The sequence below is a fragment of the Triticum aestivum genome, chromosome 6B (assembly GCF_018294505.1).
Source record: "Triticum aestivum cultivar Chinese Spring chromosome 6B, IWGSC CS RefSeq v2.1, whole genome shotgun sequence".
Classification (NCBI taxonomy): domain Eukaryota; kingdom Viridiplantae; phylum Streptophyta; class Magnoliopsida; order Poales; family Poaceae; genus Triticum; species Triticum aestivum.
In genome coordinates this window covers 43,970,710-43,986,928 of record NC_057810.1, presented here as the reverse complement: position 1 = coordinate 43,986,928, position 16,219 = coordinate 43,970,710, and the positions used below count along the sequence as shown (strand labels likewise).

Genomic DNA, 16,219 nt, shown 5'->3' with positions numbered 1-16,219 from the left:
ACAAGGCTCGGGCTTGTGCCACGTGTTTCCACGCCCCAGAAGTCGGTCACCATCAGCAGCACGCTCCTATGTCGTCGTCGCCGATTCCACCACCGCCTTCTGTACCAACCGACTTGCATCGATCCCGTCAGACTATCTAGTCCGACCCAGCCAAACTTGTTCGACTGCAATCATGCTCCACCCTGCACCACGACCGCTTGCACATCCGTGCATGTCTCAGACGCTCTGTGTTTGCATGATCCTCATGACGCGCTTGTCCGCGCGCCTCCGCATCCTATCCACGTGCTCCAAGCCATCTCAGCAAACCGACCCAGAAAAAACTTCCTTTTTTCATGTCACTGTTCGTTGTTGCTTCTCTGTGTATCCTGTAGCAGAAAATAGCTCGAACTTGATCCAACCAAAACTGCTCTTATACACACACGTGATTCCGGTTGCTTCCTTTTTTTCCAAACAAAACTCATCAGGTGCCTTCGTTACTTCGTATGCTCTTTCCGTGACTCAGCTTCAAGCAACCCGCAGCCATACACACGACAATCAAGCAGTGCAACTGATCCAGGGCTTCCAGCACACACGTGTGCCACCGCGTGGGCTTTAGTGTGCACACGCGCCAGCCCATGAGCTGCGTCTGCCACCCATGCATGCCTCGGACTGGGCCGCCATGTCTCCACGTTCCTTTGATCATTGTATCGATCTCGTCGAGACCGAGTCCAACCTGGAACACCACGACACGACGCCTGCTCAATCCGAGCTCGCCAGGAATTTCGCGTATGTACGCTCGCCCGATCGATCAGCCTGATCGATCGCCGCACGTCTCATGCAGCCGCCGATGCTTTCGCCTGCCGCCACACGCACACACGTCTGTCTCCGATCTTGGTTTTTCTCGATCTCGCTAAGAACCACGCCGTTGCCGGCTGCATCTCAGACCTGATCCTTCCTCCAAATCAACAATTGCGGCCTCCTTTGAACCTTGCTCATGATACCACTTGTTAGAATAAATCTGAGGCACTCTGTCGATCATCCGAGGACTAAACAATCACACGAGCACGACACCGAGATTTGTTAACGAGGTTCACCGATATGGCTACATCCCCGGGGCCTGACTACGGGCGCTCCTCCCCGTGACACCGTCACAATACCGCACACCGGCCACCCGGGCGCCGGCACATGCCGCCGGCTCCCCCTTGCGCGCCTGTGCTATTATGTTGGCATAGGTTACATCGTGTGTCTACCCTCGCTATATAAGAGAGGCCTAGGATACAAGTGTCCTAATAGGACACGACTCCACATCCTATGTAAACACGATACAACTACAAGTTCAACTGTAACCTACCTTATACACTATATTCGACACAACTCCAACACAACCGTTGAAAGCCCGTTAGGCTGGAGAAAGTTGGAACACACTGTAATACAAACAGAAGGCATTGCAGTTGCTGCGGGATTGGGTGTATTTTGGGACAGACCTATGCTTACTCTGGAATGTGCAGCAGCATGTGGAGCATTTTCTTGGTTTTTGTCAAGGATACGTCAATAAAGATGTACAGGATCATAGATAGAAGGTGCCAAGATGGCAGGACATTTGTTTACACATTACCCACGGCTTCACCAGCCAAGACACCGCATTTCGTTGGTTCCCAGTCCCACTGACAGATTTGCTATCCGTACCCGTACATGATGCGTCAACCAGAATTTGGTAGACACTTCCGTAGCCTTGCATTGTAGCAAAAATAATGTCATTGTGGTTGATGTGAACAGTTTTCGGTAACATTGATGGATGTAAATAGTCCTGCGTCACGGGGCAAAAGAAAAATTCGTGCATCAACCAGTGGGAGACGCTGAAAGTTGGGAGAGGTAAAATAACAGACGACCTGATGATCCTTGTGCCCTACTACCAAGCAAAAGACATCTTCGGTACGATCAATGATGCACGCACGCATATGTCTCTCCAAGCAACAGAAGGATAAATGTTCTAAACAAATAGAAGGATAATTAACTTCCGAAAATTTAGTTAGTTTGTCTGATATAAGTTGAGAGAAGAAGACAGGAAAAATAAAATATGGATGAAAAAGGGAATATTTGGCTTCGCCCGGGTTTGAACCGGAGACCTTCAGTGTGTTAGACTGACGTGATAACCAACTACACCACGAAACCAACTTTGAATTTATTTGACTTACAGATTAGTTGTTGTCATCACCTCGTTTTTTTCAGTTGAGAAACTAGCCCTAATTACATGGCTGTGTTACAATGAATACCAGCACCTTCTGACAGATTTATATGAACTAAACATGGCTTCCTTCAACAGTTCAGCTAACGAAGCCGCAAACCGCATGGGTCTTTCTGATACTGCCATAACATATCCAGTTATTTTGTAAGTTCATGACGTTTTCTTCTCAAAACATGCAACGTTAGGACTTTATTTGGAGAAACCTGTTGCATATGGTCAGCTGCAAGTCTATGTATCTCTGTGAGTTACATGAACTTTTGGACCTTACTATATATATATAAGTAGGTTTAATCATAACTTTAGAGGATGCCACACCTGCCAACACATGGGTCGGGTAGCCATGTCGGCCACAAATGGGGCCCACACAGCCTTCCACATAGGATGTGGCCAACCCACATGGGCCCCGCAAAGGGACATAGGGTCCCTCCATTCGCCGCATGGTCTACCTATGCCCCTGGTCGGTGACCCAATTATCGTGTAATTCTTCACTGCTCACACTTTGCAATCCGAGACAAAGGTGTCCGCAGCCCTGCATCAACACTCCACCGTAGGGGAAATTCGCCGCCTCCCTCATGGACCATTGATTCGCCGCTCCCATGATAAGTTGTGAGCAGCCCATCTCCTGGACTACAGGTTTGTCACACTATCTATATAGCATCTTCTCTCATGAACCTATAAAAAGATAGCTTTCCTGCTAGGTACAAATCGTTGCACTTGGGGTCCCAATGTAAGCAAGTAGACTCATTCCTATCTTCCTTAGTGTATTTCCTATCAAATTTTGTGATGGCCCTTTTGTGAAGGGGTCTAACGGATTCTTTGCTGTTTGTGATATCACTCTAGAGTCTCTTGATTTCTTAGCATATTTCAGTCTTCTCTTCGAATGCATTGAGGACTTCATATTATCCTTAGAACTATTCAATTTGACAGTTACATTTTGATAGTCGTGAGGATGGCCAAAATTGGTTTCTCAACCACCGGCATGTCTATAAAAAACTCATGAAGTTATTCCGCTTCAACGGTGGTTCTATCCAATGTTGTGAGTTCAGCTTCCACTCTTGACCTCACTAAGATGGTTTACTTACCTGCCTAAACAAATGGCCTGCTTACAATATTTCCATGAAATAGCGGCACTTCCAAGTGTGGAAATTTTTCCACGTGGCCTTTATCTCATAAGCATCGGAGATCCAATTCGACCCATAGTTCCCTTTAGATTGTGCATGACTTTTTTTCGAGACCACATCAATGACATCTCCAGGTCCCGTTCCCGGCTACACCCAGGTGGGGACTCGAGGGGATATAAGGAAAGATCATGGGTTTTATGGTTGTAGGGAGATATTTTCCACTTAAATCATGAGATTGCCTGATGTAGCGGATCCCCGAAACATGATGGATATAGCTGCCAAACTAAAGGTCATAGCCCGCATGTATAAATAGAAGGCAAAACCTCCTCAACATCACGCTGATAGGAAAACTGCTATCTTTTGTCAACTTGTGATTTGGATACAGTTTGTGCACGATTGTACAAGGCTCTTTCAATATTGTTTCTCTTTAGGAAAACAAGAGTTACCCAGTCAATTAGATGACAACCAAGCAATTCAGCAGAAATTGTGCATGACAATATTAACAAGCTTAGCTTTCACATCCTTTTGATAAGTAGAGTACGATGATATTTACAGTTAATTGCCATGGCAAAAGAATGAGTTTAACTGTTGTGCGCCATGTATATTGCAAATGTAGATTACAAGAACATAAAAAATGTAAGAAAGAAATCTCGCTGTTGCTTGTGTTCATGAACCTGTAAATCATTGGATCACCGCACTTCAGCTTCAGAACTGATGCAAGACTTCCCAGAAGACTAGTGGATGGAAATCCATGCATTTTGTTCAGATCTTTGATAAGATTGTCATGGGGGGCAGTGACTCTGATGCGGAAATGTTGAATCTCTTTACTTTTGGATCCTTCTCCTATATTCATATATTCTATACATCAACAAAGATGATAAACGTGTGTTCCAATCATGTGTCTTTGCTTTAGCCCTTTGCCATCCGTTCAGCAAACCATGTTTTCCAGTCTGTAACGTTTTCATCGCCATTTGCCACCTGAAGTAACACGGAAGATAAGAAGGTGGGCATAAACCCTTTCCTCATGTACCGCGGAAGAGTGAACAAGGTTCAGACATGCATAATATACTTCAACCAAGCTGGGGAATTGCCCAAAACCTATTTCAAACATATTAGTTGAAATTATTACGCTATGATACCATGTATTGATGTATTTTTTGACACATTTTAAAGTTGTGGGTGTGATTTGTGGCATTGTCCATGACATTTGGATTGTGCTTGTGAAATTTGGCACCCCCATTCGTAGAATCCTAGATCAGGTACTGGGTTCATAGAACACTACTTTCATCATATATAGCAGCGTATTGGAAATGAATAATGTTCAAGCTCCTACATGAGCCTTTCTTGAGCTAATTACCTCGAATATGAGTGTTGTCTGGGGAATGGCATCCAGGGCCTCCACACAAATTGTAGCGGCATCCTCTCTGCTTATTTTCCCCTTGGCTGCTATACCCTGCGTATTTCATGGACCATATGAAAAGATACTCTTGCCTCAAAAAAACAAAAGATATATAATTATCTATATTTACTATGTCTATGTGATGTGCAAATTACTTTCTTTTTGTGAGAAATTTGCAAATTACATGATACGTCAAATGAACCTAGTGGATTAATCTTACATGACAAAGACCATGGCGTCAGTGTCCTGTCTGGCTGTGTGGTTTACTGTACAGCTTTAGCTTTACTCACTGAAAGTTGTTGGTCTAAATTACGCAACATTATTGGAGAGATAAGGTAGCTTTGTGTGCTAGTAGTCTGGTTATGGTACCTCCGTAAAATTGAACCCCTTCTCACCACCCGGACTGGTCTCCAGAGAAGCACTCCTGATTATCGTAGATGGGATGCCAGATGCAAGAACAACCTCTTCGTCTCGCTCGGCTAGCTTCCTTAGCTTGCTGTTCATAATAGCTTGGAGCCCACCGCTATTTCTGTAGACAGATAGCTGCATTTTATCAAGATCTTTTATGGTAGTGACTAAAAACTAGGCTGAACCGGGTAACCCGAGGTTACAAGAGAGGAGTAAACCTGGGATAGCAGGACAATGTGTTCGACACCTTTAAGGTCAATCTGGTCAGAAAAGAAGCCATCCTGTTGAAATTTTGCAACAGAAGGTCAAGGCAATCAAAGCTTTGTATGCCGAGGAGAACTTTTTGCCACAAGGAAAAGTCTTGAAACAGTTCTGACGTAATTATTGAACACAACTAAATTACAAAGATAAACATTGAAGAAATCAATCCATAAGTACCACCAGATACACTGTATAAACTTTGGATTCTCATAAGTCTGCATGGATAAACCTCATGCCACACAGGAATCTCCAAACACAAGATCATGTCTCAATAACGCCAAAAGGTGGGGAAGACAAAAAATACAGTGATTTACTAACATCAAACGGTGAGCTTAAGTAACTCGTTTATGTGACAAGCAATCAATAATTGTGCATAGAACGAAATAGTAGGATTATGCCAGAAAAGTTTCATAAATGAACAAACAATGAACATTGAGTGGATACGTACGTCGGTTGGACAAATTACAGCACGAACACCCCTTAATGTTTTCTTTGTGAAGGACTTATCTCCGATGTTGCCAACCATGCACTACAAGGAAACCAAAACAAGGAATGTTAAGACAAGTCACCGTATTTATCAGAGAAAAGTTGATGAAAAATAGCATACGATAAATAACCAGAATTTTTTAGGTGAGAATTCAAAATTGTCACCTCTACGTAAGTTCCAAAAGCTTCTTCAGTTGATCGTTTGTCCTTCACTAATGCTTTAATTCTGGCCCTTTTCAGAATTAGTGACAATATCACCATCTGAAAATACAAGCAAATGAAAGTTCAGGAATTGAGAAAAATTATTCAAGCTGTACATACGCAATTTAGACATTGCGATATTCACTGAGAAACAGCAGAAATAGCAACAAAGAACTCTGGAATTTAATAATGGGAAAATATGAAGGCGACATCTGAGGATATATGAACACCAGTTGAGTCTTTCTGAAATGATTTGAATATCCTAGAGTAGTTTCACAAAAAGAATTTGCAGAAATAACACTTTTACGTTAGAGAATTAAAAGTTTACATTGTAGAGAAAATCTTGTGTAAGTGTCAAAATATTGCCTTAAGAAACTGATAGTTTGGCTTTGGACACACATGTCAGCAAGAATAGAATATACTATATTGTTCGTCTCATAGCCACAAGAATACAGAAGAAATTGGGTATAGTGACTAGTGACATACTGAAGATAGGACCGGATAGCATTTTCTGCACTGATTGGAAACAGGAACTTGAAGAACAAATCAAACCTGTCCAATCTCACTCTCGCCATTGGTAACTAGCACGGCATCTCGAGGCTCCTCGATATCTATTCTCATTCCAGAACATGCCAACAAATAAGAAATAATGACAACAAGACGGTGATACATTTATGGAATTTTTTGTTTATGCACCTGAAGACTCATCCTCCTCGCCCTCAGCACCCCCATCCTTGGGAAGCAAATCGGGTGCTCCATACCACTTCCTCAACTTTGGACCACCTGTACAAAAAGATTTCAGAGAATAAACCTGGCAGTCAATACCACAAGACTTGCATGAATCGACTCGATCCAACAAAATTTAATATTCAGCTTACCTCATTATAGAATAATACATGTATTTTTGCATGAAATTGATTTACTTACTCAGCATGGGATTATCATTTGATGGAATCTAGTTAAGAATTCTATATGCTTAAGGTAACTGGTCGATTATGAATGAAATACAATATACTTTGCATGCTATTGGAAGACTGCCCAGGTACATTAATAGTTGGGAGGAAATAGATCATGGATTAGGTTACGGACCTAATACCGACAAGCATGATTAGTGGAATTTGGACATGATCATGATGATTGCTCACAGGTGTGTCTACAAATATAGAATCCTTTCACATATGAACTATAATGTGATTGGTAGTTTAATCTGGACTCTAATTCGAAACTGGTTTAAATTTCAGAATCTTCTCTATATAAGAGACGACTCTTTTGAAATGCAATATACGAATGTCTCTACCCCTTAGCCTCAGGTATGCAATTGGGAGCGGCACCACGGAAAATTGCAAAAAAATAGGGGTAGAGTACAAACATATTCCCAACAGCCCATTACATATCAAGTATAAAAAGTTGATTCTTAGTGATCATTGCATCATCCGTGCCTCTAAAACACAATCCAAACATGTAACCACTGCGTGTACAAGTGAAAGACTACTCTTCAAGCAGCACTAGGGAGCCCAAACCCACGTTCTCGTCCCCCTATCACCTCCCATCTCTACCTCGTCGCCCACAGCAGGCGTCGCCGGGCAAAATGCGTGCAGCATCGACGCTGGCGGGGCTGCTCTACATCGGCATGGTTCTAGCCACACAGGCCTGGAGTGGATGCGTGCAGTGGCTTCCTCACTGAGGCCTTGTTTTCATCGACGATGTTGAAGCTCTTTGCGGTGAGAAAACTCCCTTGTGGTGGCACACGACATCCTACTGGCTTGGCTACGGCTGGTCATGAGCGTCGAGGAAGCAGAGCAGCAGACTCCGATGAGCCTGGATCTAGGAAATCCTTTTCTAGTTGTAGATTATGCGGGCCCCATCAGGCCGATGGGCCTGAGCTAGGCATATCAGCTAGCTGCAAACGGTACGGGAAGGGAGTTTAGTGGTCCAGCTAGTCTTGAGGTTCAGGAGGGTGGAGAGCAAGGCAACATCGGGTGAAAGCTCCGCCTTTGGCTAATGGTCAGGGTAGGCAATGGCGACGTACTTAGGAACCGCTTTCTTCTTGAAGGCATCGTCAAGGATATGGAGGTTGGTGCTCTCCGGTGGCGGTGGACGTCACTCAGTCCCGGCGGCACAACGTCTTCAATCCTGACGAAAGGGGATAGGGATCTCCTTCCTAGCGGTAGTGGTGTGACGGAAGTCGGAGGTGCCTGGTTACCAGTGTCGTCGATGCTCTATCCCCCTTGCCTCTCTTGGTCTTTGCTCGGTGTCCTGCTGCCTCGTCTTCGGCGTTTGGATTCCGGAAGCTCTCCTTCTCCAACTAGTTGGGCGTGGACAGCGCGGTGCTGCTGGCTAGGTTTAGCCCGAATCTAGGTGGATGCCCGTTGTCCACCTTGCGATGTGAGGGCAGCATTCTTCTAGCCCGAATCCCGACGGTTTGGCGTCTTTCGATCCAAGGCGAGGGTGTAGGGTTCCCCTTGGTGACAGAGAAGGAAGATGGTGTGTCCCCTCTTACCCTAGGTGCTACCTGGTGACCTATCCACCTTCAATGGTCGGCCATGTCCTGCCCTACTGCTCCGACCTTGATTTCTCTGATCTTAGTGTGGAGTGCTTAGCCTGTGCAAGTTGTAATCTTCATTTTCCTTTCCTTAGTTGCTTGTGGAGGCTGTAATTGATGTTTGCTTTCCAGTGCCCCCAGTTGTACCAGTGTGGCCATTGTTGTTTGAATCATGTTTGTAATTCCTGGCCGGTTGATGGCTATGTTAATTCAAAGCCAGGCTCTTCACAAGCCTACGTTCTAGAAAAAAGATGTGTTGTGTGTCCTTCCTCCCAAACAACCCTGAGGGGGAGAGGCAACGCCCTTGAGCGCCACTTTTTCTTGAAGATATCACCAAGGCATGGTGTTGCTCACCCTTCCAACCAGACAACCACGAGGCGGAAACCTCAGATTTCCCTGGAGTGGAACGATGGTGGTGTTTTTGCATCATGCTCCCCTTGGGGGTGTCGTTCTTGCAATTGTCATCGTTTGGAGGAGCCAATGGATGGTGTGAGGATGGTGATGGTCGTCATGGCGGGTGTAGCAACGATGACGGTGGTGAGCGATGTCGAGATACCGGCAATGGTTGCGGTAGTCGGCCCTTCGACATGTCTGCTGGATTATCTCAGTTTGTTCATTGATGTGCAGCTGAAGCTGCGCCGTTGGAGCTCAGTTGGTGATGATGACAGGTGATAGGTGGTGCATTCGGCGATCTTTTGCGGTCCCAGCCTTGCACATTTCTCCTTCGTATCTCACTATCAGAATTGGGGATGCACCGTCGGCGATGCGTGTGGCTGATGGCTTGGCATGTACCTTCATGGTGCTTCTCACGCCCTCTGCGGTGCGGGCTTTGTCAACGGACGTTTGCAGAGAAGTTGCGGATGCTTCCTCGTGGAGAACCAGAGAAGTGATGATGATGACACCAATTGTGCAACCTCACCGATCGATGTATATTCTTCGCAGCAGTGTTGTGCTGTAGCTTTAGTGTGCCTGATTCCCTGGGCTGTGACGGTTTTCACCCGGTTTTACTCTAATCAACCTGGTAACTCTCCTCTTCTTGATTTTTCCTTGTTAAAAGAAATAACATGTACCCACTATTCAGGCGACCAATATTTACCGAGCCCCAACATTTGCATTCGCACAAGAACGCTGAACATTGCCTCTACAGCTGACATAAATCCGGAGATGCAGGAAGGAACGCGCGGTAACGAGAGAGATTTTGGACATTACCCTCGATGTAGTCGAGGATGCGATCGGTGAAGCTGGCGTCGTCCCTGCTCTTGGACCGCGCGACGGCGAGAAGCAGCCGCCTTCTCGGCGAGAAGAACAGGGTGCGACCGGGCCCCGTGCGCGATGGACGGTGAGGAGGAGGACGTGCCGGATGCGGCGTGGACAGCGCGAGCAGGGGAGGGGCGCGCATTTGGGGCGCCGCCGGCGGCGGATTTCGCGTGCGTGCGTGCGTGACTGGTTGGTTTTGCGGAGAGGAGGAGGATAAGGCGATTGATCGATTGCAAGGGCAGAAAGCCGCGAAACTCTTGGTCCAGACTGGGGCTTGGGCTGGATTGGGCCGCGGCCCTGTAGTAGAAGGCCGGGCCGCCGTCGGGCTCGGGCCGTGCCAGGCCGCCTTTTATTCCTTAAGGAACAGGCCAAATAAGCTATACAAAGCTAAGTTTGAGAACCATAACAACAGCAATCAGAGTGGCGCAGCGGAAGCGTGGTGGGCCCATAACCCACAGGTCCCAAGATCTAAACTTGGCTCTGATAATTTCTTTTTTCGTTTTCAAATTTGAAAATTCCATTTATTTTTTCATTGAGCCAAATCTGTATACATTTGCTTTTTTCTTTCACCCGTTTTGCTGCATTTTGTCAAACTTCATGCCGAGCTGATTATCTTTCCTTGCTTTCCTCAAGCATCGGGGGCTAAAATTTCAACACCGGAAAGTGGAAACTATTAATATATGGAGTGTTGTTCGGGAAGAGCAGGAGCAAAAGCAGAGCCGTTCTCACCGAGCCAGCATTGACCATAGTTCCACCCCAAGCATAACCCCCTTGTATCAGAAGCAGATGCATCATTATAAACCAACAAAACTTCCAGAGCATCTTTCAGGTTCTGCATCATTGTCAACCAGCATAGTAAGGTAGCAGCAGCACAATATTGGACCGCACCTCCAAGTGTGGACCCTAACTCTGCACAATGTGCAGAAGTTTCTACGACTGAACTAAAGAAACTATTTTCTAGGACTGAATTAAAGAGGTTAACAAAGCAAATTTCCCTGAACTCATATTTTCCCTGCACATATGCAATAACATGTGCACTTATGCAAGAGAAGGAACATGTGCTAAGATAAGGATACATAACAGCACTTGGGTTGCAAATACGTTGCTTTATTATACTACTCCCTCCGTCTTAAAATTCTTGTCTTAGATTTATCTAGATACGGATGTATCTAACACTAAAATGTGAATAGATACATCCGTATGTAGACAAATCTAAGACAAGAATTTTGGGACGGAGGGAGTACTATAAAGCAGAGGCAGACAACTGACACAGTTGGACAGTTTGACAATGGTCAGACTGAACCAAACAGTCCAAGAGAGCTGAAGGTTTGAAGTAGTGGTCAAGTGAGCAGTCTATGTCATCTATAAATCGGATATGGGGGCATGACTATAAAAAACATCCAACGGTTATATGCAAAAACAGAGATCTCCTCTTTCCATAGAGACCTCTATTTCCATAGCAAAAAAGGACTTCAATTTTCTCTCCATAGTACGGTCTGGGTTCTTCTCAACTATTGCTCTAGCCAGGCCAAAACAAAATCAGAATCAGCTTCATTCTTGCCATCACCGGTTTCGACCTCCTTATCTTTGCCATTTGAGTTTTGCCCGAGGTATCAGCATTTACCATGGAATTATTATAAAAAGAAAAGCACCAACAACAGAAAGCACATAGAAAACACATCATATATAAAAATTAAAAAACCTCAGTTGATGGCATGCACCTAGAATTCATACATGTGCATGACTAGTTCCAATACGCAGTGCACCTAGAATGCATACATGTGCATGACTTGTTCCAGTACAATATCACTGGAATATTAATTGACACATTCATAATAAATCTCCAGATTATATCATATTACATATCTAGAGCAAACCAAGGACCACCAATCTCAGTCCATGGCATGTACCTCGAATACATATCCTGAATAGTTCTAGTACAATAAACCTGAACATTGATTTATACATTCATGATAAATCTCAAAAGCATATACAGTCATCTCATCTCAGCTTCTACCCATTAATTTCAGCTCTGAAGGAAGTCCAGGTAACAGCCACTTGTACATAAACCCAATCATACAGGCTGTCACAGAGCGAGTACCATGAAACTCTCCATCTCCTCTTGAACAAGAAGGTACAGAATACCACCCAGAGACCCATCACATATCCAGAGCCCATGGCGAGGAAAAACGAAACCAAGTCGCCGCTTGCATCTCCGTGGTTTTCTCCTGGAATTGGCTCTGGCTGTGACGAACAATTTACAGAGAGAGGACCGCAGAGGCCGGGGTTGCCAATATAAATATATGTTGGGTCTTCGAGTGTTTGCAGTTGATTTCCAGTTGGTATCCTTCCTCTCAGATTGTTGTAGGACAGGTTCAGGCAACTCAGTGATGTGAGAGCCGATAAGCTTGAAGGGATTTCACCAGACAAATCGTTGTGCGATAGGTCGAGTGACTCCACTTGCATTAAGGCACCAACATTCTCAGGGATTTTTCCATTGAAGTTGTTCCATGATAAGTTCAGGTTCTTCAATTCCATAAGAGTGCTGATTTCTTCAGGAATCTCTCCTGTAAGACTATTACAAGATAAATCAAGATTCACCATATCTATGATTCCTCCTGTATATAGTCTCTCTTGACCTTTTGTAAGTACAGTGACACTGTCCGCATTGTCAACTAGTTCATTCTCAGGAAAAAGCCTTGTTCCACTAGTGAATCCATACAAAAGTTCATCAGAATTGTCACCTTTTTGTATCATGCCTGTGCAGTTAACAATAGATCTTGGTATGCACCCTGATATATTGTTGTATGCAAGGTCCAAATATTGAAGATTAACAAGCTTTGTAAGCTCGACTGGAATTTGACCATGAAACATATTGGATCTCAGTCGTAAGAATGACAAAGATGATAGCTTCTCCCCAATCCATGCTGGTAAAGCCCCGGAGAATTGATTATGTCCGAGATCAAGAAAGATGAGTCGTGGACATTTCTGGAGAAGTGAAGGAAATTCACCAGAGAGGTTGTTGTTTCCGAAGCTTAGATTAACAATGCTAAGATCTGTCATGTTTGTGCTGGACTCATTGACTGGGCAATCAGTAATTGGTCCATTGAGGTTATTTCTTGATAGATCTAATGACTGCAATGATCGCAACTTGCACAAAGAAGATGGAATGGCCCCAGAGATCATGTTGTTATATAGAAAAAGGTTTTCAAGCCCTGGCGCTCCAAAGTCTAATGGTAGTGGCCCAACTAGATTGTTCCGACTGAGATCCAGGTTGGTTAGAGTGATGGGAAGCTTAGGTATTGGACCACCAAGCTGGTTAGAACTGAAATCCATTTGTTTTGCTCTCATAAATTCCATTGTTGATGGTAGGAATCCTGTAATCTGATTATTTCGGATATTCAGAGACATTACTGAGGAAGCTGCTGTCCAAAACCAATCCGGTATTATATCATTTATGCTTGTGTTTGATATATCAAGACTCATTACGTGTGTTTGCCATCTAAGCCACATTGGGAATTTTGGCCCTAGCTGACAGGACCGAAGTTCAATTGTTCCTAGACTGAAAGGAGGAACCCAAGTTGGGCTCACTGTGATGGCTATGGAGTTGTCTGATAATCTCAATTCCTCCAACATATCTAGACGTGATAAATGACCTTCATGTATGACCCCGTCCAGGTTGTTATAACTAAGGTCCAACATCATTAGTTGTTTGAGCTCTCCTATCCACACCGGGACATGACCTGTGAGTTTGTTGTGGTGTAGATCCAGCCAGCTCAGGTTACTTAATCTTTCTACTGCTGTAGTAGGCAGGCTTCCAGTCAGATTGTTGTGGTGTAGAGACAACCATTGTAGATTATTCCGCGAACAACTGGGTAATCGATGGAATAATTCTGCTATACTCCCGTTGATATTGTTCACAGAAAAATCTAATGTCTCCAAATTACATAGGTTCTTCATATTAAATGGTATCATGCCCACAAGGTTATTATCTGATAAATCAAGCTCCACAATGGAGGTCATATTACCTATCGCATCTGGAAACGGGCCATAGAAACCATTGCTCGAGATATCTAGAGAATCAGGGCTAATTCTAAGCTGGCAATGGATAAGGCGAAGAACTTTCAGAGTTGGAAGCATGTTCACCACGCGAAGCCAGTGAACAATTGTACTGAGGTTCACCCCAGTCATATCCAGGTGCTCAAGGGAAGTTAACCGTGACAACCAGGTGATATCGGTGGAATATGTGCCTCTATGGAAAGAAGAATCAACACTCACGTATGAGATGGTGTCAAGATTTAGGTACTGTAAGTTGGAGAGATTACCCAGCTGCGGTGGTATCCTTCCAATGAACTGTGACCACGATAGGTCAAGATATCTTAGCTGATGGAGAGAACCCATGAACTCTGGTATTTGCATCTTGTCAAACCGATTGTAGCTGAGGTCGAGATACCGAAGATGATGTAAACCAAGCAACGAGGAACTTATGTTGCCTGCTAGTACCTGCCTGCTCTCATTGCCGGTTCTGTAACCTGGGCCTCGGAGATCGAGCCTGACAACATGGCTGGTTCTGTTGCTGCAGTAGACGCCCTTCCATCGGCAGCAGTCATCACCCTTCCATGATGGAAGGAGGTTGGTAGGGTCTGATAGACCTGCCCTGAAGGCGAGAAGGGCAGACCTCTCACCGGCAATACAGCTGGGGACCGTATTATTTGGACGCACGGCAGATGTGTCCTCTGTGGTGCTCTTGGCTTGAGTAAGCAAGAGCAAGGCTATGGCTATCTGGATGCAGGCTAGTTGGAGCGTGTCCATGTCTGCTTTTGCCATGACTATGTGTTCTTCTTGGTGTAGGATACCGCATGGTATACATACATGATATATATGTAATCAAACTCTTGGTGTTGCCTGCCAAGATAAAAGTCCCTGGTTGCTGTTTAATTAAAGCAGTCGGAGAGTGAAGTTGAGGGAGCAGACCAATAAGGGCCTGCAGGCTTGTATCCATGCTTATGGAGTTTCTCTCTTGTCCGTTTTGGAATATGATGTAGCAGGTTTGGGATTTGATTAAAGCAGCTGGACAGTGAAGTTGCATATAATTAATCAGAGCAGTTTGTTCGTAATAATGAAGAAAAATATGCATTATGCTTTGGTTACTAGCAATCCTGATAGTGACAAATATTCTAGGAATTATATAATGTATATGTCCGATGTTGATGTGTGCTCTTATATAAAAACAACTGATGGATTCCATTGGTCACTAACAAGTTAGGTCTGGTGTCGATGTTTATGTTAGCTCTGGTGGCACACTAACAAGGACTCTGGGGCTTGGAATTCAAAGCCACTGGTCAGCAATGTGAAGCTGGGTGCAGCTACGAGTGCTTGACTTCTAGTATAATATTTGGGATGTGAATGATGAATCCCACTACTAAGGTCCAAATTAAGTTTGACCAGAAAGAAGTTCCAGCCTTGGGGGCTTGGGGCGAATGGCGAAGCCAATCCCATCCATCCATATGTGTGAGTAATTGATGAATCCCCATCCATCCGTGTAAAGTTTATGTAACTTGTCACCGAAAGAAAAGTTTGCATTAGTTGTGAACAGAGAGAAAAAACATTGGGTGTTCGCTGCCTGGAAAACTAACATGCGTACTGCTCTGCTCCTCCTCTGTTTTCTCTTGTGTCCATTTGCTCGAGCAGCTTGCGTGCGTGTGTGCGTTCACCGGAAACACGGCGAGAGAGTGAGGCTCCTGCTTGCCAACAAAGGAATGGTGGGTGGAGGACGTAGAGGACCTTGTGACCTCGAGGACGATGGCGCCGGTGACGAGGTCGGAAGACACCGTCGAGCGGGCTGGCGGCGACCTGCTGGACGAACTCCCTCGCGCGCGACGCCGACCAGTTCCAGCGCCGCCATCCTCCTCCGCCGCACCCATACCGGGCTGCGGGCTTGACCGCCGCCTTGGGTCCTCCGCCCCCACTACCGTCTGGCGCCGGCCGCCGGCCATGTAGGAGTGGGCAGAGCCGGCGACCCAGTGACTCTTACCACTGACCCACGGAAGGAAATCCAGATTTTTTTTAATAATTCCTCTAATCCATACTAGCTTAGCCCGCGCGGCATTCGGTAAGTCCTAACTATGTAGACCGTAGTTGAAACGATAGAATTATAAATAATTATGAGCTAAACAGAATATGCATTGCAGCTTTATGTGTATCTTTTTCTACTTGGTAAAGAAAAGCATATCAATATATATGAAATTTTAGACCACCCTACATAGTGGGATGTGTATACGATGACACAACCGTATTGCAATAAAAAATCGCAACTGTTT

The 16,219-nt window shown here is 44.9% G+C and overlaps 2 protein-coding genes and 1 non-coding gene across 3 annotated transcripts; all 3 read right to left on the bottom strand.

Moving 5' to 3' along the window:
• Positions 1–2,077: 2,077 nt before the first annotated feature.
• Positions 2,078–2,151, bottom strand: TRNAV-AAC (transfer RNA valine (anticodon AAC)). Its single transcript has one exon. It is a non-coding gene; the product is annotated as a tRNA-Val (tRNA).
• A 1,693-nt stretch (positions 2,152–3,844) lies between these two features.
• On the bottom strand, positions 3,845–10,125 carry LOC123135624 (uncharacterized). Its single transcript, XM_044554779.1, has 9 exons — positions 9,852–10,125; positions 6,797–6,883; positions 6,653–6,711; positions 6,065–6,160; positions 5,862–5,942; positions 5,371–5,433; positions 5,114–5,287; positions 4,703–4,798; positions 3,845–4,323 (listed from the first exon to the last, which is right to left on the bottom strand). The coding sequence occupies exons 1-9, from the start codon at positions 10,039–10,041 to the stop codon at positions 4,255–4,257; spliced, it is 915 nt and encodes a 304-aa protein (XP_044410714.1). The 5' UTR covers positions 10,042–10,125; the 3' UTR covers positions 3,845–4,254.
• A 1,579-nt stretch (positions 10,126–11,704) lies between these two features.
• On the bottom strand, positions 11,705–15,951 carry LOC123133384 (receptor-like protein EIX1). The gene has a single exon (XM_044552886.1). It carries the CDS (start codon positions 14,724–14,726, stop codon positions 11,913–11,915), a length of 2,814 nt encoding a protein of 937 aa, XP_044408821.1. The 5' UTR covers positions 14,727–15,951; the 3' UTR covers positions 11,705–11,912.
• Between the last annotated feature and the right edge of the window lie 268 nt (positions 15,952–16,219).